The sequence below is a fragment of the Hyperoodon ampullatus genome (assembly GCF_949752795.1).
Source record: "Hyperoodon ampullatus genome assembly, chromosome: 14".
NCBI classification, from domain to species: domain Eukaryota; kingdom Metazoa; phylum Chordata; class Mammalia; order Artiodactyla; family Ziphiidae; genus Hyperoodon; species Hyperoodon ampullatus.
The window spans coordinates 6,032,541-6,056,649 of record NC_136927.1 but is presented as its reverse complement, the minus strand read 5'-3'; the positions used below and the strand labels follow the sequence as shown (position 1 = coordinate 6,056,649).

General features: G+C 40.9%; 2 protein-coding genes across 2 annotated transcripts; both read left to right on the top strand.

Annotated features, from left to right (window-relative positions):
• The first annotated feature begins 4,152 nt into the window (after nucleotides 1–4,152).
• On the top strand, nucleotides 4,153–14,106 carry SNRPB2 (small nuclear ribonucleoprotein polypeptide B2). The gene is made up of 7 exons (XM_079718473.1): nucleotides 4,153–4,206; nucleotides 6,251–6,340; nucleotides 6,720–6,892; nucleotides 10,789–10,929; nucleotides 11,723–11,773; nucleotides 13,170–13,258; nucleotides 13,739–14,106. Exons 2-7 carry the CDS (start codon nucleotides 6,277–6,279, stop codon nucleotides 13,896–13,898), a joined length of 678 nt encoding a protein of 225 aa, XP_079574599.1. The 5' UTR covers nucleotides 4,153–4,206; nucleotides 6,251–6,276; the 3' UTR covers nucleotides 13,899–14,106.
• Nucleotides 14,107–20,730: 6,624 nt separating this feature from the next.
• OTOR (otoraplin) lies at nucleotides 20,731–23,245 on the top strand (the record flags this gene model as incomplete). The annotated part of the gene is made up of 4 exons (XM_079719594.1): nucleotides 20,731–20,845; nucleotides 21,212–21,351; nucleotides 22,267–22,377; nucleotides 23,222–23,245. 4 exons carry the CDS (start codon nucleotides 20,731–20,733, stop codon nucleotides 23,243–23,245), a joined length of 390 nt encoding a protein of 129 aa, XP_079575720.1.
• Nucleotides 23,246–24,109: the final 864 nt, after the last annotated feature.

Sequence of the window (24,109 nt, the reverse complement as noted above, 5' to 3'; positions counted from 1 at the left end):
ATTAAAGGGAGACTATCCAATATCAATAAGAGATAAACACTATTTCTTATTTTTTTTCACCATCCATTTTAATAAAGTCATTAACCCATGTGATGATGTTTCTGCCAGGGGATATTGAAGAAATTTACACATTCACCTTAAACAAAATAGAACAGGAAGTACCAGCCTCATTTACATAATTGTTTTGGATTCCCCAGATAGAAATAATTTTCAGGGTTGTCTTGTCTGAACATAATCTGCAATTTAAACTGGAGGCTTCATTTTTTTTCTTTCAAATTGTGATAAGAATCCAAACTGTCTCATAATGTTAAATCTTGCATGAAATATTTTATACATATCCTGGTCCCTTGTTGCAAGATGATTCTGACACCCTAAAATTAGAATGTGAACATGACATCTCTTTATTTCTTCAGAACCCTTCTCTGAAGGTATCTGAAAATGCTACCAGCCACTAATTCTTCTCTCAGCTAGGTTTCAAGATATTTTCTTTTTGAAAATTTTTTTTTTTTTTTTTTTTTTTGCAGTACGCGGGCCTCTCACTGCTGTGGCCTCTCCCGTTGCAGAGCACAGGCTCCGGACGCGCAGGCCCAGCGGCCATGGCTCACGGGCCCAGCCGCTCCGCGGCATGTGGGATCTTCCTGGACCGGGGCACGAACCCATGTCCCCTGCATCGGGAGGCGGACTCTCAACCACTGCGCCACCAGGGAAGCTCTCTTCTAGTATTTTTTTAAATATGTGAGTTTTTCAGAAATAGACTCACAGACATAGAAAACTAATATGGTTATCAAAGGCAGGGGGGAGGGATAAATTAGGAGTTTGGGATTAATAGATACACACTACTATATATAAAAAGATAAACCACAAGGACCTATTGTATAGCACAGGGAACTCTATTCAATATCTTGTAGTAAGCTATAATGGAAAAGAATCTGAAAAAGAATATATATATATATATCTGATTCAGTTTGCTATACACCTGAAGCTAACACAACATTGTAAACCAGCTATACTTCAATTTTAAAAAGTGAGTTTTTGACATCTGACTTCTGATATGACCCTCAAGAGGTGAATTTGGTTATAAAGGAGTGATGCTTGTTTCACAGTTCATCTAACCAAAGTTTGGGTGTTATAATGCTCTTAATATAGCTACGTAACCAGGTTGTGCAATGCTACTCACAAAACCAGAAAAGCTCCTTTCTTCCCTTCTTTTCTTTCCCAGTCCTACTTTCAATGACTGTTTTCTCCAAATCACTCAGGAAACCATTGAGGACCATTAACAGGCTATTGGAAAGCCCAGAGCAACCGCCCAAGGACAGGAAAATGCACGGGCTCTTTTAGAACCTGGGAAAGAGCCTGCAGATCATTGCCACTGAGCTGGCATTAGAAGATTTCCTTCTCACGGTGTAATGTATAGTAGCCATTGTTCAGTGATTAATAGAACACTACAAGCCCCCTGTCTTTAGGTCTCTGCATTTCCTGTGGTATTTTCTGCCCAGGTAGTGTCTTTGCAAAGTCTTATCTTACCCTTTTTCAATAGTTATAATGAACTCTTAGCCAGATCCTCTTATATAATACAGTATTGCCATCCTCATTATCATCAAACAGAATTAATTAATTGCTCAGATGACCAAACTAATGTGCAGGGCAGCTTGTCTTTTGCTATTCAGAAATGTTTTTATTTAGTTTATATTCTCTTTTAATGCTTTAAGGATATTCTCTTTGTATTCTCTCTAACTCCTTAACTGAGGCAGGACTATTTACATTCCTTCAAATTTTTATATCTACATAATAAAATACTGCTTTTCTGTGATTGCTTAATATTATTTCTACACTTATGTGCATCTTCCTAACACATCACATTTGTTCAGTGTTGCCTAATTATCCATGAAGTTTCATTCGCTTATTCAATACATATTTATTATCAGCCACTTTTCTAGTTACTGAAGGTACTTCAGTGAACAAAGCAAAGAAATATCCCTACCCTCAAGAAGCTTACATTATTTTAAAGTTGCTGCACTTTTAGGTGATCTTTTAAAATAAAAATCCCCAGCTTAAAAAACAAATCTGTTTGGCCTCTTTATCCATATGTCCAAGTTATAGCTAGCATTTGGAAATAACACTTATGAACCAGTTATTTGGTGCCTGGCAATGTGCTGATTACTTCACATTTTGCTCACTTAATACAATAACTCCAGAAGGAGGTCCTGTTATGATCCCTAGTTTACAAATGACGACAGTGAGGCTCAGAGAGATTAGTTAAGGGGAAGATATAAAATTTGATTTTTCTTAGCTCTCAACAACCACTTTACATTCTAGATGATGCTTTACACACATTTCATAAGTGGATGAATGAATGCATGTACGTTTTGGAATTCCCGTTCAGCTTGCCATTAAACACCAACAACTTGATGATGTTAGAACCGTCAACCCATTCTGTGGGGAGAGAAGAAGGTGGGAAGGGTGGTAGGGAATTGATTTTTTTTTCCAGTGAATTTAGGCAGATGATTTCATCGGTGTTTGGTTATTACTGGAGGTGGTTGCCTTACCAGGTGAGAAGCTGGACAGAGACATCAATTCCCTCCACTTTGGGGCCTCAAATTAGCTGCCTCTGGGATTCAAGCTCTTCAGTAAAGTGTTGGAGAAGAGTTCCCTCAGAGCCCCAAGAATTAGAGAAGACTTGAGGGGTGGATACTGGCCACCCTGAAGGTGATGGTAAACTGGGGGCAGCCTGAGCTCAGAGAAGGATGAAACCAGGGCATCTGCCCCTACAGTCAGCATTAGGGGCTGCGCTTGTAAAACTTTTCATTGGGGCCCCAACTTATGATGGTTCGACGTATGATTTTTTTGACTTTATGAAGGTGTTAAAGTGATATGCATTCAATAAAAACCAGACTTCAAATTTTGAATTTTGAGCTTTTCCTGGGCTAGCGATATGCAGTAGATACTCACTGTGTCCTAATGCTGGGCAGCAAGCCATAGCTCCCAGCTTAGACAGGAAGTAAGGAACAGGGCACAACCATTAAAAGAACGACACAGCCATCGAAGATACAAAACTGGTTAGAACCTACTAGACCCAAGATGGTGGAAGATTTGACGTCCAGTAGACCTTGGGTCTCATTATACGCTCATTGTAATACATTAGCATATGCTAAACGACATGATAGTTCTGAGGCCAAGTAAAAAAGGCCCAAAAATGGGTGGTACCCCAAGTCCTGGAAAGCCCCACCCGTTCCCCAAAATAGTCGAAATAATCCTGCTACTGGTTAGCCTGTGAAATTACCCAGTCCATAAAAACTAACCACACCCACACCCTGGGGCACTCTCGCCTTCCGAGATGGACTGCATTCTGCCTATGAAATGTGTATCCCTCTCAATAAACCTGCTTTCACTTCACTGCCACTGCTCTTGAATTCTTTCCTGAGCGAAGCCAAGGACCCTCACTTGGCGCCCATCCCAGGGGCTCGCCCAAGACCTGGGACATGACCATCCTCTCTGGCCCCATTTTCCTGCAACACGGGGCAGCCACGTGATCATGAGGGTGAACTACATTCTGTACCCAGACTACCACTGTGTTTTTCACTTTCAGTGCAGTATTCAACAAATTACATGAGATGTTCAACACTTTACTGTAAAATTGGCTTTGTATAGATGATTTTGCCCAACTATAGGCCAATGTGAGTGTTCTGAGCACGTTTACGATAGGCCCGGCTAAGATGTGATGCTGGGTAGGTTACGTGTATTACATGCATTTGCTTCTTATAGTTTTCAAGTTACAAATGGGTTTATCAGGACGTAAATCCATCATAAGTCTAGGAGGATCTATATAGGATTTGGAAAGATGGAAGGCACCTGTTGTTGCATGGGACAGAACAGGGCAAACTCATGGTGAGGGAAATGACCACCGCCTTTCCCTGTGCTCTTACTCCGCGGCCCCAGAATTCCAGTTTAACCCCACAGGATTCCCACAAGCCTCCTTCCCTTTTCTCGGCTCCCCTTCGCACCTGTTCTCGCCGCCCGCCATGTGTGCGTATGCGCGGAGCGATTCTTAACTGCTGCTTTGGAGACCGTGGGGCATCGATCCACTCCGGGCTCGGCTTCTTGACTTGTCGGCCCTCGATTGAGGCGCCTGGTAGCGTCACTTCCGGTTCCTGGCTCGGCTTCCGGCTTCCGGCTTGTAATTTGTACGGGACGCCGCGGACGCCTCCGGTGAGTTGAAGCGCTTTCTTCTTAACTTTCTCCTCTTTCCCGGTTGCGGGTTGCCACTCGGCCATACGCTCTCCTGCGGGAGCTGGGGGTGGGCAGGGCGCGGCGCCGGGGCCGGAACGTATTCGCGGAGGGTCGGCGAGGAAGCGAGGGAGGCATGGAAACTGACGCTCGGGTCTGGCGAGGCCCCTGGACTTAGGAACCTTGTCTCTGGCGGGACGGGTCGGAGCCGGGGATCGTGTGGCCGCTTCCTGGGGCTTCGGGCTGGGGCCGTAGGCGAATGTGCCTGGGTCTGGAGAGGCGGGGACCCTCGCGCATAGGAAGTTATGGATAACTGGTGTTTTTTCGCTGGTGCGAGTCGTTTACAGCTCGCTCTGAGCCTTCAAGTGCTTGCCAGAGGCTCCCTTTTGGATCCGGGAGGCAACTCCCGGTACCCCAGCACTAATCCAGGCCACCGTCAAACCTCGCGTGAGATAAAGCGAGAACTTCCCCTCTGATCTCTCTGCCTTCAGTTTGATGCTTGTCACTTCCTTCTCGTCGTCGTTCGCGACCCCAGTCCCCCAGGTTTCAGTTTAGGGCGTCGCAAGCCTCTGAGAAGCGTTACCTTTCACCTGTTACCCGCACAAGTACAGCCCTTGTCTGTGGGCCCTTTCCTTGTCAGTCATCCTATGCTGTGCACATACTGTGGGTGTAAATGTTCATCGAACGAAGAAATATGCGGGGCACCAAGGAAATAAAGCAAGGCCACAATTTGCAACTAAAACAGTGGGAAAAAGAGATCGTGTGGTGGGTGTGAAAAGTGCAAGACACAGAAAACAAGGGCTGAATTCTCAGGCCTCCTGTTTATCAGCTATGTAACTGTGGGCAGGGACTTGCATTAACCTGTAAAAGACATTAGTAACAGCTGCTCGAAGTGCTTACTTCTGACTCCAGAGCTGCTAGAACTTTATCTCATTTAGCCTTTCTAGCTCTACTGGGTAGATTCTGTTACCATCCCCGTGTTACAGATTTGGACCTGGGAGATTAAAACTTGCCCTCAGTCAAGCAGCTAGTAAGAAGCATAGACAGATTTGAATTCAGATCCGGCTGGCTCTAGAATCTGAGCTCTTAACCATCAGGCGGTACCACTCCAGTCTCTCAAGTCCATTAGAGGTGACTTTGGAGTGAGGGCTGTTGGTGATAAATTAAGTAATAGTATGAAAGGGCTTTGTAAGAGTATCCATGAAAGAGTTCTTGGCAAACTTCATTAATGTTCTTTTTTTTTAAAATAAATGTACTTATTTATTTATTTCTGGCTGTGTTGGGTCTTATTTGCTGCACGTAGGCTTTCTCTAGTTGTGGCGAGCGGGGGCTACTCTTTGTTGTGGTGCGTGGGCTTCTCATTGTGGTGGCTTCTCTTGTTGCGGAGCCCTGGCTCTTGGCACGCGGGCTTCAGTATCTGTGGCACGTGGGCTCAGTAGTTGTGGCTAATGGTCTCTAGAGCACAGGCTCAGTAGTTGTGGCGCAAGGGTTTAGTTGTTCCGCGGCATGTGGGATCTTCCCAGACCAGGGCTCAAACCCGTGTCCCCTGCATTGGCAGGCGGATTCTTAACCACTGCGCCACCAGGGAAGTCCATTAATGTTCTATCTTTATGATTTTTACTGGATATACATTTGCTAGTTTCTTTTTTCATTTTTCTTCAAATCTCAATTTTTAAATTTTATTAAAAAAGAAAGTTATTAGGTAGATGGGAGCACAGTATCACTTGTCATAAGTGAAAGATAAGTATAAAAATAAATAAATGTATGGAATAAAAGAATGTTAGTAAAATCTGACTAGATAATAGTGCCCCACCAAGTTTTCAGCCTGAGAACTGTTCTCCTTTTGTTTAAAAAAGAGGGCTAGGAAGTCCTCGAGAGGTTTTAAAGACTACTGCCAAACTGATATTTTCTGACATTGGGGGTTGAAAGAATTGAAAAGTTAGTGCCCTTGTGCTGTGTCCTTAATGCCAGACTATCATGAATGAATCCTCCCTGTTTAATAACAGAATATTTACTGTCTCTTTAGGCTATTTGAACAGTTTAACCCACAACATGGATATCAGACCAAATCACACAATTTATATCAACAATATGAATGACAAAATTAAAAAAGAGGGTAAGTGCTTTTTTAAAAAAAACTAAAGTGTGTTTGCTTCCTACCATCTTAAAAATTATACAGCTTCAAAAATTCTCATCTAGTCATCTTTCTCAGTGCCTGAAATAATGGTTTATCCCTTATTGTGTAAGGATTTTAAGGCTTTTTAAAGATAAAAATAGGTAGGGGCTGAAAATGTGTTGAATCTGTTTTCACTCATAGATAAATGGTTTCAAAAACTTAAAATTAGACCACTAGTGGGAATAGTATGATGTTTTTATTAAAATATGTAACTTTGTATAAATAAATGAGGGGGGGCACTCAGTGCCGTGTCATTTTATGAAGAATCTTGTCATAGTTTCATTCACAAATAACTGGTTTCCCCTCTAATTTTGTGCAGAATTGAAGAGATCGCTGTATGCCCTGTTTTCTCAGTTTGGCCACGTCGTAGATATTGTGGCTCTAAAGACCATGAAGATGAGGGGGCAAGCTTTTGTTATATTTAAGGAACTGGGCTCATCCACAAATGCCTTGAGGCAGTTACAAGGATTTCCATTTTATGGCAAACCGATGGTAAATCAATCTTATTTTGGCATTAATCGCTATTAATGGTATGATAGATTTGTAAATATACCCTTGAAAATATGGCTATTGCTTTTTGCCTTCAGTTAAGAGTGGGTTTGGGTTTATTTTATTTATGTATTTATTTTTATAGAAACACAGTAGTAGAGCTTATAATTCACTTCTTGATTTATGATAGTTCAAATAGGCAAAACCAAAATACATTGAGATGTAGAATATTTTAAAAACAATGGCAGTATAGGCAACATTCTCATCTCAAAAGAACCAGAAATTAATAATTACTCAGAAGATTAAAAAGAAACCTCTGTAAACTTGTAAAACAACACAAAACAAAAATCGTGGGTCAAAGAGGGAATCCAGTCTGAAGTTTCAGAAAGTAGCATAGTGAAATACTGCATGTCAGAAGCTATGCAGTCAAAGCACTGATCTGAGGACAGTTCACAGATGTAAAGTCATAGGTTTTATTAATGAATAACAATGAAGGGAAATGAAATAGTCACACATGGAAAGTTTTAAGCTCAGGAGTGACATGAGATTTCACACTTAGCTGCTGGAGGAAGATTGGATTGTGGGAAGGCATTGGTATAAGTCAGAGATGGCAGAGGATTGGATCAGGGTGGAGACAGTGCATATAGCAAGGGGCTCTAGGTGTGTGAATAGGTACGTAGGGAACTCAGGAGGCATTGGTATAAGTCAGAGATGGCAGAGGATTGGATCAGGGTGGAGACAGTGTGTATAGCAAGGGGCTCTAGGTGTGTGAATAGGTACATAGGGAACTCAGGAGGCATTGGTATAAGTCAGGGATGGCAGAGGATTGGATCAGGGTGGAGACAGTGTGTATAGCAAGGGGCTCTAGGTGTGTGAATAGGTACCTAGGGAACTCAGGAGGCATTGGTATAAGTCAGAGATGGCAGAGGATTGGATCAGGGTGGAGACAGTGTGTATAGCAAGGGGCTCTAGGTGTGTGAATAGGTACGTAGTACCTTGGGTGTGGATTTCAGTGCTTTTCTTCCGGAGCTGGAACGTGATGGGAAGGGATGTTGGGGAAAGAGCCGAGGCCCAGAGTTTCAAGGACCCGTGTTCTCATTCTAGTTCTGCCATTAACTGGCTCTGTGCTCATGTTCACTTTCACCTGTTTAAAAAAAAAAAAAAGTAAGCAAACTGGATATTCTTTGGTCTAATTCAGAAGCGAGCAAAAACTCTATAAAGGACCAGATAATAAATATTTTAGGCTTTGTGGGCCACATACGGTTTCTATTGCGTATTCTTGTGTGTGTGTGTGGTTTTTTTAAACAATCCTTTAAAAATTGTGTTTAAAAATAAAAGAAAAGAAAAAAGTACTTAACTCATAAGCCATACAGAATCAGGCCATGGGCTGGATTTGGCCCATAATCTGTAGTGCAGACCTCTCATCTGATCCCTTTTTTTTTTTTTTAATACAAATGAAGAATCAGGCACAGAAAGCTTATGTTGCTGTAACCAGTGGCATCATCAGGACTTGAAAGCTAATCTCCTGGACACCCAATATTGTGATTTTTCCCCCCCTAAACTAGGATTCACCACCCTATCTGTAAAAGGGCCAGACTGTAAATATTTTAGGCTTTATGAGCCAGGTAATCTCTTTTGCAGCTACATAACTTGCCTTTAGGGCCAGAGAAGCAGCCACAGAAGGTGTGCAGATCGATGAGTGTGCTGTGTCTCAAGAAGACCTAACATACAACATCAGGCAGTGTTGGCTGTGGTCAGTAGTCTGAGGACTTTGGTACCACGCTGTTTAATTCAGGCCTGAGCGCTGTTTGTCTGTTACTGGAGCACATTTTCTTCCCATCCTCCATCCAGCTCTCCTTTTCCCATCATTTCCCACCTGACTGGGCACCATATATGTGGAAAGTCCTATTGCAGAAAACTGGGGGATAGTACCTGCATACCCCAATTTTCAGTAAATTGGCATTTCCTGAGGCCAGTTTATCTTTCTCAGTAGTGTAAAGAACTAGCATAAGTGAGATCTCAGTTGGCAGTAGCGTAAGACTGGGTTTTAGTTTAAATCTACAATTACATTAGTATGAAGGAACAGTTTCTTCTCGTAGAGGGTTTTAGGGCTGTTTTGCTAAGTTGGGATGACAGGTTTGCATGTTCCTGTGACTGAGATCCAGGAAAGCTGGAAATTGTTTGCTGCGTTTGACACTGGCTTCACCTTGCCAGCTAATTATTTAAAATCAATGGAGAAAGCCCATTAGACTGATCTCATATTGAAGGTATTTTAGGAGGTCTGTTCTCTGCCTTCACTAAAGTAGTAGATACTGCCAAATCTCCCACATCCTGGAAGAAAGAAAAGAATGTTCCTTGAGCTGTCTTGTTTATACTTACTTAGGTGGTTTCAGTTGCCAACACACCAGATCAGAAATGAACAAAATTTTCTATAACTTGGAACTCAGAACAAAATTATTCTCTGTGATTCAAGGGCATTTGGTTATTTAATTCCAAAAATACCTCAGTAAAGTAGAACCATCTTCCTAAGGACTTCTGTCATGAAACCTTTGGTATAAATGTAAATCTTTCACCTTCTCTAAGCTGTGGGTGGACTTTTATCCCTGACCAGTATTTAGTCTAGACCAGGGTTTTCAACACTGGCACTTTTGCCGTTTTGAACTGAATACTTTTTTATTGTTGGGGCTGTATTGTTCATGGAAGAGTGTTTAGCAGCATCTCTGGCCTCTGCCCTCTTAGCATGACAACACACAGTGTCTCCAGTCGGCAGTGCCAGCTGTCTCCTCGTGGGCAGATTCTCCTCTGGTTGAGAACTGCTGCTCTAGACCAACCAGCTAAGAGCGAGGGCTGAGGTCAGAAATTTTCACAGGTCATAGGGACAAATACAAGATCACCCAAGATCTGTTCAGGTCAGGAAGAAGGGAGTTGGGAGGGAATCCCTGGGAGCAAGTCAGAGTTGGTCCAAAACTATTTCTTTTGGTTAGATGATGACATGCACGACTAGCAGAGTTGCTTGCAGGGTAAATCCACTTGGAGCTGCCATGGTCCTGCAGCCAGAGGAAGCCTCAGGGACTGAGGTATCGTGGGAGGCCTGCCCCCCACGCCGCGGTTCCCCCGAACATTCAGCTATGCGATAATGCTTTAGGCCAGGGCCATACTGCTCAAAGTGTGGGCCCCACCATCCCCTTTGTGCTTGTTAGAAGTGCAGAATCTCAGGCCTCACCAGACCCCCTGCATCAGGATCTGCACTCTTACAAGCTCTCCAGGTAATTGGAATGCACATTAAAGTTCATGAAATGCTGTCCTAGACCATTGTTTCTCAACGCTTGTTCAGTCATGTGTGCTGTGCCTGCTGGCTGTGGCGTATTACTCATGCAAGTGACCTGGTTGCACTAGCTGTGATGCCGTCTTTTTGTTTCCTTTCAAAGCTTTTTAAATTTAAGTGGATGCCACTGTTAGTCATTTCATTTAAAAATAATAGACCAGATTCAAGGGAAAGTCATTCTCAATCTTTGGTACTTGGAAGTAACAAATTCCATGCATATATGGACCCTCTATGGAGTGTCCCTGTAAGGGATAGACAGCTTTCCAATGCAGTTTTCTCTGTTCTTTTAAATGGAGAGGGGCAGTGGTGCAGATATTTCAAAGTCCTGTTTTTCTCATATGAAAATCTATGGTTTTTTCTTATAATAAACACAGTTGAATCTAACTTTGTCTCAGTTGTGAATCATGGGTCACAATTTATTTTCATTTGGTGCTCAGTATATTTGACAGATTTCCTTAAGTATGTGTTTAAAATTAGCTCGTTTTTGCATAATGAAATTTGAAATATTAATGACAAGTGTAGAAATAGCCTTCAGCATGATGAAAAGTAACTTGTTTTCAAATAATTAAAACAGCGAATCCAGTATGCAAAAACAGATTCTGATATAATATCTAAAATGCGTGGCACTTTTGCTGACAAAGAAAAGAAAAAAGAAAAGAAAAAAGCCAAAACTGTGGAACAGACTGCAACAACCATGAACAAAAAACCTGGTCAGGTAAGATGGGCAAAAGTTCATTTTTGTGTGTGTGTGTGTTAAAAATTTGATAGAGATGTCTGTCTTCCATTTGAGGGGTGATCTTTGAGGCATGCATGTGTACATGTGTGTGTTTAAAGGTAGATTTTTAAGAAGCTGGAATGGTTGAATTCTAAAATTCCAATATTTGTGTTTAAGCAACAGATTAAAATATAAACTTTACATATGCAGATTTATATTGAACAGTTTTATTTGAATTTGCATGACATTTAGTTCCATCATTCTTCAAAATTTGTTAATTTCTATTGGTTTATTTTTCAAGTTCTGTGTATAGATAATACTGTAGATGTTATCTTTAATCATGAGTATGCCACTGAAAGCTGCTTTCTTTGAACAGTTCAGGAATTCAAAATCTAATTTAAAATACCAGATACAGGTGAAATTATCATCCAAAAAGTAGTTACTTTGGGATTGAAAGTGATTAGAAATCAGTTGTACTAAGTATAATGCTTGACTTTTTTCTAGTTGTTTTAAAAAAAGAGAAAGACTGGTCCTTATATTTATATTTCTCCATAATTTTAAAGCTTAGAGGTTGAACTTTATGATATAGACCTTTCAAAAACATTTGACAAGTTAAATACATAAATGTTTGAGTCAGCGTTTTAAGATGTAAATTCTCAGTGAAAGTAAAGTTAAATAGATTTAAAAATCTGTTTGTTAGTCTTAGTTTTATGAAGTAATTTAAAATATAAATACCTGCTGCTTTTTTAGAAGGTCTGGAAATTTTAACTGTTTCTCTATTTCTTTGGGTTAGGGAACACCAAATTCAGCTAATACCCAAGGAAATGCAGCACCAAATCCTCAGGTAATATTTTTTTTCCATGTGATACTTACTTTAAAATAAAATTACAAAACAATAACAATAATTACAGAAATGTGCATGTCTCCAAAAACTGAAAATGATTCCATGTATAAACCACAATAATGTGGAAACTCACTCCTCAAAACATTTTAATTTTCTTTAAGAGGGATAAAACAAAACCTGACTTTATTCCTTGCTTCCCATGGTGAGTCAATGACAGAATCAAAACGATAGATTCTAAGCTCTATGAGGTCAAGGAGCAAAATGGTTGTTTTCTTCACAGTACATGGCCCAGAGCTTTCCTGGCTTGTGGCTTGGTATCCATTCCCATTGGCTGAAGCACTAACCCATCTTTTCTGATAGAGCAAAGTTGTTTTACAGTTGCCTTAGCTCTTATTTCCTCAGCACGTATATATTTAAGTCTCCTGATATAGACTTATCAGGAAACTCTTTACCGAAGAGTTTTAGAAACTCTTTACCTAAGCTTCCCAATAAAGGCCTCAAAAAGAAAGCCTGAGTTATGTACTAATGGTTTCCCGACTAGTCCCTTGGGTGCTAGGGTCTGACAGGATCCTTACATCCAGGGAATTCCTTGCACCACTGAGGTTTTCCTCCTCTGATTTTAAGTTATTTGCATTTTCTTGCATTGTCTGCTCTTTTGAAGTCTTTCAACAATTATAGTCCAGTTCACAAATGCCAGCATTTAATTCTCTAAGCCCTAAATTGTTCTTTACATTTCATCTTTTTTCTTCCACGAAATTAGCCTGAAGACAGAGGCTCTTACATATAAAGACCTTTCCCTATAGTTCCCCATAACAGTGTGTATCCACTTACTGTATGTAACTAGATGCCATGTATATCTCATTTACTCAGAAAAAAAAAAAACATTAAAAATTGCCAAGCAGTGGTTCAAAGTGGAAATCTTTCTATTTCCAGATTTTCTCACACACTGGGAGGTAGTAAGCGATAGTGCAGAGCATTGAATATCTGAGGGTTAAGCAGCTGAGGATGGGTGACACCGATGCCTTCTCTGGTTTGTTAGGATCGGTTATATAATCCAGACGACAGAATCCTCCCGTTCCAGCTGACCTCCAGATGCTTAAAACTTAAATATTGTTTTAAATACCGTTAATTAAATACTTAAAAACTGTTAATCAGATTTGTAATCTTCCATATATTTATTAAGTGACTTGAATGTCTACCTTGTTTGGTTACTGTTAGGTTTTTGCTTATTTCTCTGGTGTCACTGTTTCTCAGCTTTAGTGTTTGATGTAGTAAGATTTCACAAGCCTTAAACGGTGGAATGTAGTTTTCTGAAGTTTAGATTTTAATGCAAGAGCCAAATGGTTTACTGTACTTTTTATATTTACAAACTAACTTTGCCTTTTCTTTTTCATAGGTCCCTGATTACCCTCCAAACTATATTTTATTCCTTAATAATTTACCAGAAGAGACTAATGAGATGATGTTATCCATGCTGTTTAATCAGTAAGTGTTTTCATAAACAAGTCTGTGTTCTGAGAGTCTCCTGACTGGACAGATAGCACTTCCCTGAGTTCGATCCGCTTGTATATCACACAGTAATTCCTTACAGCTTCATTGAGTTGTTCCAGGATTAATCATGAATTGAAGCCAGTCTGCAGATTTAGCAAATAAAAAGCTAAATTACCTGTAATGTTTGAATTATTAATTCTAGTTGATGAGTAAAACAGGAAACAAAGCTTTGATGAAATGACAAAAACAGAATTAGCTTACATGATTCCTGCCGTTCTTTTCATGGTATTAATTATATTTTAGGCTCTTTCATCCCACTCAGGATTCTTTCTGGGATATGATACTTTTCCTGGACTCATACCAGGAAGTTGCTTACCAAATTTAAACACAGACATTTACGTATTTGATGTCATTTCTGTATTTACATGTATATAAATTGTTTACATATGTAAAAATTGTTTTAATTCTTTATAGGTTCCCTGGTTTCAAGGAAGTACGTTTGGTACCTGGGAGGCATGACATTGCTTTTGTTGAATTTGAAAACGATGGACAGGCTGGAGCTGCCAGGGATGCTTTACAGGGATTTAAGATCACACCATCCCATGCCATGAAGATCACCTATGCCAAGAAATAAGATTTGGGAAAGCTGCCTTTAAAGGACTTGGTGTTATGTATAGTTTTCGTTTTGATAACATTTGATCAGGCCGTTTTCATAGTTGGGGGTAGGGGAAAGTGTATGTGAAATTTTTGTAAAGGATTTAAAACATTACCTAGTCTTTGTTTAGCCTTAGTGAACTATGATGTGAAGGCCTTAATTTTGTACAATAAACTTTTTATTTGTATTCTGTATATAATATTTCATTTATTGGCCCACTGTCCTATCATCAAATGCTTATGCTAGTCTAGAACACATCTTAAGGTATATAAAACTGTAATAGGATGCTTTTCTTATGTTATTTTGGAGTAGCTAATGGTAGATGCTTTTCTAGTGTTATTTTGGAGTAGCTAATGGTAGAGAAACATTGAACCACTTTAATAAAAGTAAAGGAGAGTTAGATCAAGCACTTGATTATATTTTCTGTAATGTTTTATGCATATGAACTACAATCCTAGAATTCATTTTTTCATTTGTTTTTGTTTGTAGGATTTTTGTTTGTTTGTTTGTTTGTTTGCTTTGGGCGCACCACACCGCTTTCGGGATCTTAGTTCTCTGACCAGGGATCGAACCCAGGCCCCCTGCAGTGGAAGTGCTGAGTCCTAACCACTAGACCGCCAGGGAATTCCCTGTTTGTTTTTTTTTAATGATTCTTTTACTAATGACAAAAGTGATATCCTGGATATGAGAAGAAGGTGGGACCTGGGCAGGATCTAAATTCATCTTCATATTCAAATAAATGAGCGTAGTATTTGCTGGTAGTAGACATTTCACAAGTCTTTTCATTCAGTTTTTAATTGAATAAAGGTAATTTAGGAGTAACTGTACTTACTGTTTTCTGGGAAAACAGATGGAAAGGGAATATTGTCTTTAGACTTCACATTTTATGCTCTTACCCTCTTGAGGCAGGATCGTTCCTAAGGAATACCTGCTCAGTTATTAACCTCGTTATTGAACGACCTCCAAAGGAAAGATTTTTAGTCTGTAATCTTTTTGAAGACCAGTAGGCTGACTTGCAAAGGTTGCCACTCCTAATCTTGCTGCCTCTTTGTGCTTCTTGAACACTGATGCTCAGATATTTCCAAAGCTCATTTTCTGTAGTGTTTGATTTCTACCTAAGGCTATCGATTCAAGTCCCCTGCTAGCAAAACCACAGGTGTCTATAGAAGTGGACGATTTTTTATGTATAGTGCATGGTAAAGTGACTATTAATCACTTTTTGTGTTTCTGTTTTCATATTTCCTGCAACAAGTTTTTTCCTTATCACATATTTTTTTATGTATTGAATATATATGGAATACATATTTATAGGAAGACTACTTTCAGAGTTCTGTAGATTTTTATCACATCACTCTTGTGCGTACATAAGGAGGAAAAGCAGAATAATTTTTATCCCTTAACTTTCCACCTGCAGAGTCTGATTCTTATGAATAACTTTTTAACTTAGTTGTCAAGTTCATGTATGTCCATAAAATGTATTAACAGCGAGTTACTAGGAAAAAGACCATGCTGTTGCATGTTGACAGCAAGGCCAAATGCTGATACATTTTCTAACTGCTTGCTCTCAGTGACTGCCCTTAGCTTGTCTCAGAAGATGTTTCACAGGACTTTCCTGGTGGCGCAGTGGTTAAGAACCCGCCTGCCAATGCAGGGGACACGGGTTCGATCCCTGGTCTGGGAAGATCCCACATGCCGCGGAGCAGCTAAGCCTGTGTGCCACAACTACTGAGCCTGCGCTCTAGGGCCAGCGAGCCACAACTACAGAGCTCGCAGCCCCCGCTACTCTTAGTACTCTATCAATAGTTGATGAGTTTTGGCAGTTGTATAAGCTGTGTGAGAGTCATGATATAGAGCATTCTGTCACCCCTCAAAGACAAGAGCTGCCTTGTGCCCCTTTGCAGTCAGTCTGTGCCCCCATCCCGACCCCAGGCAGCCACCCATCTGCTTTCTGTCAGTGCAACTGTGCCCTGTCCTAGTATGCTTTTGAGATTCACCTCTTGCGTGGATCAGCAGTTTGTTCCACCAGCGGATGGGCATTTGGGTTCTTTCCAGTTTGGGGCCATTAGGAATAAAGTGGCTCTGAACATTCACATACAAGTCTGTGTTGGACATATGTTCTGTTAGAAGAAGATTTCAAGCAGAGGAGTGACATTTGATTACCTTTGAAAGCTTTTTATTCTGAAAAATTTTCCAATTTATATAAGAGCCGAAATAGTACGCAGAGCTCCCATACATATTTTTGAACTGTTGAGAAATTTCCCCCTCCACCCCTCCTGAGTTCTTGTGGCTGGACTAATAATGAAATTGATACAAAACGGATTAACGGGAAAAAATTTTTTTTTAATTCATGCAGACAGAGGTCTCATAGAAATGAGACCTAAGTAGTGGCCAAAGCAGGCAGCTTTTATACCTTCTAGAGAAAGAAACAAACTAGAGGTGAAGTGACACCGCAAAGAAACAGGTTTGGGGTGCTCAGTAAAGAATCTAAGCAGTTTGACCCTGAGGTAGTAAAGGAGTAACAAGGTTTGTTTATACAAGCTTCTTGACCTGAATTCCCTATCTCTGGTGAAAGGGGTGTCCTACCTCTAGATGCAGGGGGTGCATCTTTCACATGAGAGATTTATTTCCTGCTTTCTGGGAGACAGGAGGGTCAGGGTGTCACTTTTGCATTGGCAGTTTCTTAAGTAACTAATTCAAAATAATCAGTATACCTTATTTTGGGGAGGCCCACCCTGAGCCCTAGCAGAACCATTTGACAGTGTGTTGACCTGATCGCTTGTTACCCCTTAAAACTTCAGTGTGGATTTCCTAAGTACAAGACCACTCTTCCACATAACTTCTAGATGACCAGCAACATCAAGGAATAACATTCATCCAATTTATTTTTTTGTATTTTATTATATTTTATTTTTGGCTGCATTGGGTCTTCGTTGCTGCACGGGCTTTCTCTAGTTGTGGCGAGTGGGGCTACTCTTTGTTGCGGTGCGCAGGCTTCTCATTGAGGTGGCTTCTCTTGTTGCGGAGCATGGGCTCTAGGCGCGTGGGCATCAGTAATTGCAGCACGTGGGCTCAGTAGTTGCGGCATGCAGGCTCTAGGGCGTGCAGGCTTCAGTAGTTGTGGCTCACGGGCTTAGTTGCTCCGTGGCATGTGGGATCTTCCCAGACCAGGGATCGAACCCGTGTCCCCTGCACTGGCAGGTGGATTCGTAACCACTGTGCCACCAGGGAAGTCCCCATCCTATTGACTGATGTCCCAATCATGACCCGAGAATCCAATCCAGGATCATGTGTTGAGTGTAGTTGTCATGCCTCTTTAGTCTCCTGTCAGTTCCTCAGCCTGTCCTAACCTTTCAGGATCTTAATTTTATATAGAGGTATCACATCTATATATCTATGGGTATATCTATTCAATTATACTAAAAATAATGAATTTGCAACAGTACCCCTGATTGCAACCCAATAGCACTGAGTTTATTCTAGCCTTTCCCCTCTCCTTACTTGTAACTTATTCTTCTCGAGGCCCATTAATCTCCATGTATTTACTAACTATATTTTGAAAAAGATTCGATCAAACTAGGATCTTCTGACCATCCTTAACTTACTGATCTGTGGGAGTTGCACGGAGGGTCTAGAAGGAGCAGATGTTGTTATCCATTAAATATAGCAGTTTTCAACTTGAATTTAACTTTCAACTTTGGCTGCATATTAGAATCATCTGGGAGATATTTTCAAACACCCATGCCTAACCTACACCCCAGATCAATTAAATCCCAATCTCTAGGGGTGAAACCCAGTCGTCAATATTTCTTAAGCTCCCCGATTGAGTCCAGCCTGAGTCAAAGTTATGAACGAACAAAGCAGATTTCTACCTTTATGAAGTGGCTTATATGATTAGATTATCAGTTCAGATTATATTTTTCAAAGGTAGTCTATAGAAGATAGCGTCAAAATGGAAACTATTGGGAGAGTCTCACATCTCCATTTTAAACTTAAAGGCTTAAAGTATTTTGTTTGGGTACTTAACAGGCATTTTGTCCCTTGAAAATGTTGTATCCAGCAGACCTGATGACAAATGTGAAATCCTGGCTAAAAGTCTATGCTGTATTTGATTTGCCGTTGAACAGCACTTCTCAAACTTTAATGTTCATACGAATCACTTGTATCTTGTTAAAAAGTCGATTCCGATTTAGCAGGACTGGGGTGGGGTCTGAGAGACTTTATGAAGTGATGCTAAAGTTGCTGGTCTGGAGACCATGCTTTGGTGGCAGGACCCCAGCGTCTCTGCCCTAATCATTTAGTCAATGAGTCTTAATTTGAGGGGTGTAATGAACATCTCTTTAGGCCTGATAAAACCTAGGGACTTTCCCCAGAAAAAAAGAGTACACATGCATGTATACACCTAAGCATACAATTTCGGGGATCATGCAGTCATTCAATGAATACCTATTTATGAGTACCGAGTATTTTTCTGGGTGCTAAAGATAGAGCAGTGGGCGTCCCCACCTCGTGGAGTTTTCATTGTGGTGTCAGGGGGACAAATCACCAAGTAAGTAAACAAGGCATGTCAGGTATGAAACGTGCATCAGAACAGGGTCCACTGGTCGAGTGATGGATGGATTGGGTTGCGGGAGTGCGGGACTGGCTCTGTTAAACTGGTCTGTCGGTGGAGACATCCTGACTATCAGAGAGCAGAAGACCAGTATCTGGAGGAAACGTATCCCAGGCAATAAGCTTAGAGGGCCTAAAGTAGAAATGCGCTTCGCATTTTCAAGTGCCTGGTGTGCCGGGAACAGAGCCAGTGAGGGGGAGTGACAGAAGGTGACCTCAGAGGGGCGGAGGGGCCAGATCATGCAGGGCCTCGTACGTCAAGGTGAGGAGGCTGCTTCCACCCCGTCCACTTGTCCAAGACTTTTTTTTTTTTTTTTTTTTGCGGTACGCGGGCCTCAGTGTTGCAGCCTCTCCCGTTGCGGAGCACAGGCTCCGGACGCGCAGGCTCAGCGGCCATGGCTCACGGGCCCAGCCGCTCCGCGGCGTGTGGGATCTTCCCGGACCGGGGCACGAACCCGCGTCCCCTGCTTGGGCAGGTGGACTCTCAACCACTGCGCCACCAGGGAAGCCCTCAGAAATGATCTCTAATTCATCCCTTCCTTGAAGTGAAACAGGAAATAAAGAATTTAAAACCCCAATTCTAAGTTGACAGTGGATGCATGGAAACGGCACTGGACCACAATCCCACTGGCTGACCCTTGGAGTGGTTAAGAAAGGCAGCTCTGGTCTCAGCTTCCTCTTCTATAATGAAGATACTGGATTTCACAAGCTTCCACATCAGGGCCAGCCGTGTAAGCGATCCTCCCTTGAAAAGAACACGCCACTCCCACCCCTACACCACATACACCCAAACAGTAAAACTTTGTTACATACACACACATCCCTAAAACAATCAAACTTTTTCATTGTACTATATTTTGCTTTACCAGTTTATCCCTTGGAAAATTGTTTTGTACCTATTTTGTAAGTTGAATGCTCGTCCCTCATTTTGTCAGGTGACAGTGTTTCGGGGGAGAGAAAAGGAGGTCCTGCTCTAAAACTTTATCAGCAACCAAGTTCGACAGGGCAGCCTGACAGGGCCTCTAGTCTAGAAATAATGAGGGGGCGGGGGGCCACCTTATGAGAGAAAAAAAATCCCAAATACCCTACAACAAGCAGAAACCTATTGTCTCCTCCTCCCAATAGAAAGTAAACCCTTGGGCCCAGAACTTTTTAAATTCACGGCTATGTCTCTAGTGCCTACAACAGTGCCTGGTACATAGCAGGTGCTCAGGAAATATTTGTTGACTAGATGGGGACAGGTATTAGCGCTTCAACGTTGTACTTTTTTTTTTTTTGGCCGCATCACATGGCATGTGGGATCTTAGTTCCCCAACCAGGGATCGAACCCTCACCCCCTGCACTGGAAGCACGGAGTCTTAACCACTGGACCACCAGGGAAGTCCCAGCGCTTCAACTTTGATGACCTGTAACTGTGTCCCTCTTCCCACGGGAAAGATGCCCTGAAGCAGGCCAGGCAGGCATGGGGGTTCGAGGAGAAACAAACCTCCAGCTTTACTCCCTTCTCTATGAGCCATGAGCATTTTGAGACTGAATTTCAAAAATCTCCAAGAGAGGAGGCAGAAAAAAAGTCTGTTCCATTTTTCCCAATCCACCTACTCCTTCTCCCTGCCACCCCCCCCCCCATTAGTAGGGTCTTGATGTGTTACAGTCCATGCTTGCCCCAACAGACATGACTCCTAAGAATCCTATCATGAATGATTTGTAAACGTAAGCATCCTTAACTTATCTATTATATAAATCCAGATGTTTATTAAATGTTTAGATGAAAATTATTTGTATTAAGGGTATAGATCTCACATCTTCAACAGTTTCCTACAGTTAGTACATCTTTGCTCATACATTGAAAGAATATGAGGTTTGAACTAAAAACATTTTTTAAGTGACTTAAAATTCCCTTAGTTCTTTCAACAATGTCTTCCTGATACAATTAACCTCAGCGAAAGTGACTTTAACAACGGTGGACCATTTTGGATACCATTTGTGTGTAAAAAAGACACAGAGTTTGAGTCTCTTTGGGAAATCAGATGCTAAATAGCCCCTAGAGCCCAGTAGCTGTTATGAAAGCAGAGGAACGGTAGCCACCTCCCCATTGGCCGGGGGACTTACCCAGATGTCTGGCTTTCACATAAAAGACAGGAAGCACTGAAGTCAGTCTCCACTTCCACTCAAAGGGCAAGAGCAAAACCAGCAAAAAAGGAAGATGGCAAGACTATTGTTACTTTTCCTCCCAGGTCTTGTGGCCACATGTGCCGTGCATGGAATATTTATGGACAGACTTGCTTCCAGGAAGCTGTGTGCAGATGACGAGTGTGTCTGTAAGGACTTTTTTATGCCTTTCATTACCTTTCTATTATATAATCAAAAAAGAAATATGCAGCAATAGCATAAAATCTGATTGTACTTGTAAGTGAATTTTCTCTAATGTGCATGTGATTAGCATTGTTTCTCCCGGTCCGTGCCTCTTGTGTCTTACCATGAAGAATTCACTTGGCTAAGATTCTGCTGGGTGCTGCTTTAATACCTTAGTTATCTTCTGGAACTGAACATGAGCTATAAACTAGGAGGTATTAGTCACTCTGATTTCCTAGTTTTCTTACATGCTCTGCCTTTTTGCTGTGATAAAATCCAGGAGCCAATGTTTTTTTCTTCGAGATAAACATTTCAGTGTTTTTTTCTTCCAGATACTATTTCTCTGGCCCGAGCTCAAGAAGATTACAGTGCCCCAGACTGTAGATTCATTAACATTAAAAAAGGGCAGTGGATCTATGTTTACTCAAAGCTGGTAAAAGAAAAGGAAGCTGGAGAATTTTGGGCTGGCAGTGTAAGATGAGATTATTTAAAATATATACACATCTTGACATATGTTGCTCTGAATTTTTCCTGTTACCTATCTGCAATGCCTTTTAACATTTAAAACTAGCTGTTAAGAACAATATCGATGCTGTGGATACAAGTGCAAAAATTCATATATATTTGCTTTTATTGCATTTTGAAGAAACAAAGAAAATTTCATAACAAAACCAAATGTAGGTTTATTTGATGGTTTGGCAAGAAATCTAGTCAAACACATGGGGGCTTGAACATCCCAAAGAGTTTGAAACTTATTCAAAAATATATGAGTGGATTTGCCAAGTAAAAGGCATGTGTACTGGCAGTCAGGCTACGTTTCAATATTTTTAAGGAAACTTTAGCACTGTCTTTAATTCCAAAGAATCTGCTTTCTTCAGTTAAAACATGCAGGGGTGGGCCCTAGGGAGGGATGAAGCCGGGTTGATATACTGTCCTCCACTGCAGCTGCAGCTCCAGCTCCAGAGATAAATTCTCAAGTAATAAAGAATTAAATCTTAGATTCACTTAAGACCTGTTCATTTGAATTTTTAAAAATAGAGAGAGTCCTTTAAAATAACAGTGTCTGTTTACCTTTTTAAAAAAGGTACAGACTTTATTTATGGGTTCCAAAAAAGATTTCAGGCAGCTCACAAGATTGCATAGAGAAATGCTAAAGTAGGGACACAGTAAGATTAGGCCACAAAAGAACACACACACAATTTCTGTGGGTTGACTTAGTTGCTGTGAGCAAACTTCAAATTTGGGTCTGAGCCCCCCAGAATCCAGACTGAGAAGCAAAGCACTGGCAGTTATGTAATTCTCATGGATAGCAAAGAGGATGCCTGAGGGTTTCTAAAAGAGGACTCACATCAGCTTTCCCCTCACTGTTACACTTCTGGGCACTCAGGTTTATGGCGATCACCCTGAGGACGAGATGGGAACTGTGGGTTATTTCCCCAGCAACTTGGTCCAGGAGCAGCATGTGTACCAAGAAGCCACCAAGGAAGTTCCCACCACGGTAAGCATCCTGGGGGGTGCCAGGGAAGGACTCAGATCTCAAGGTAAGGTAGATGTAGGCAGGTGTGAATAATGCATCATGCAACTTACAAGGTGCATCAAGCAAAGCCCCCCGACACTTTCAGTGGTGACATCTCTAGACAACGAGATCTGGGGGAATATTTATACCTACTATCAATGTTGAAAGGTTAGTGAAATTTCTCTACCAACCCCCTTTGTTTTAGATGCAAGTTATCCTGGAAAGGGCTCCATGTCACAAAGAAAGAAACATAATATTAACTGACTCTTACTGATAGGTACACTTGTTGACTAAAGACTTGGGCTGAGAAAAATATCAGCACCTGTATTTGACAAAACCAAAACATTCTGGAAAATTTTTGAATGCCTACTTTTGTGACAGATAGACTCTACTTATGCATGAAAAAAAAAATTGTACTCTTCCTAATGCCCTGGGGTCTTGTATACCCAGAACAGAAATAAAAGATCCCCTTTGAGCTACTTTGCAAGGTGGTTGTTTAGAAACGATTCTCCTGGAGCTAACTGCTGTGCAAAATAACTTCAAAACATTGCCCAACCTACATAAATGCGACTCACTTGTCATCATGTCTTAGCATTGAGCTTGAGTGTGTCAAATAACCATAAATTAAAAGTGTATTTGAGAATCTTCACTTTAAGTAGTTTTTGACTTAAAGTAATACTTGTGTCATACTCTCTGGGGTTCAGACTTTGCTCATTTGAAATCCAAATTTCCCTTTGATTACATATGATTTGAAATAAAGAATCTACATCTGTTTTCTGGCCCTGCATGCTCAGCTCCGTCTTTTTTTGCTTTTGTTTTTTTCCAGGATATTGACTTCTTCTGCGAGTAAGAAGTTAGACAAATTTGCAGATAGAAAGGAAACACCAAAAACAAAGAAAAGAGCGAAAATAACCAAAAAATACATGTCCCTAATTTCTGACTTTTGTTTCAAGGGTTTCGCTTGGGGCTGGAGATGGCAGATAAAGGGGAGGGGAGAGGAAGGAGGGGGAAAGGGCGGGGGGTGGGGTGTTCTCCGAGCCTGGTCTTCCCACCCACAGGGACAGGGTGACCTTTGCCTAAGTGGATGAATTGAAAGTAGAGAATTATGTTTCAGCCTAGAGAATCTTCCCTTACACAGGGATCATATAGAAGAGAGTTCATTTATAGTTATTTCTAAATAGTAATTCTTCCAAGCTCTTTGGAGCCCCATATAAACTTAGGTCATAGGTCTTTTCTTTGGACGTGATGTTTTCTACGTATTTGTCTCTCTGGCCAGTTGGAGTATTATAATGTACCCAAAGGGGCTATGTCATCAAGGAGTATTCTAGGATTGTTGTTACTTTTAATATTTGATGCCTTTGGGATGTGAAGCTGTTGGGGAAGAAAAAGAGCTGTTTGGACTCATAGATGTTTGGACTATGCCTCTAAATTTCTCTTTTAAAAAATGTCTCACAAATTATTTCAGTTGAATCATTTTACCTTCTAAATGATCAACTTACCTCTCCCCAAATTTTAAATAATTTAAAATTTTAATTTTAATAAACTAAAAAATTTAAATTTTAGTAAGTGGTGGTGGGGTGCTTTATGAAATATTTGCAGTGGAATAGTTTCTCCTTATTATGTGCTGTTACTGGATATTATTCAATCTTCAAGTTGAAATATACAGAAAAAAAAAGTCGATGGGTTATTTTCTCCACTTCTATTTCAACTTCGA

Excerpts from the sequence above, each read along its gene's own strand:
- SNRPB2 (XM_079718473.1), top strand. The coding sequence starts at position 6,277 with ATGGATATCAGACCAAATCACACAATTTATATCAACAATATGAATGAC. Across the intron at positions 6,893-10,788 it reads CATTTTATGGCAAACCGATG|CGAATCCAGTATGCAAAAAC; the intron begins GTAAATCAATCT and ends TAATTAAAACAG. Across the intron at positions 11,774-13,169 it reads ATGCAGCACCAAATCCTCAG|GTCCCTGATTACCCTCCAAA; the intron begins GTAATATTTTTT and ends TCTTTTTCATAG.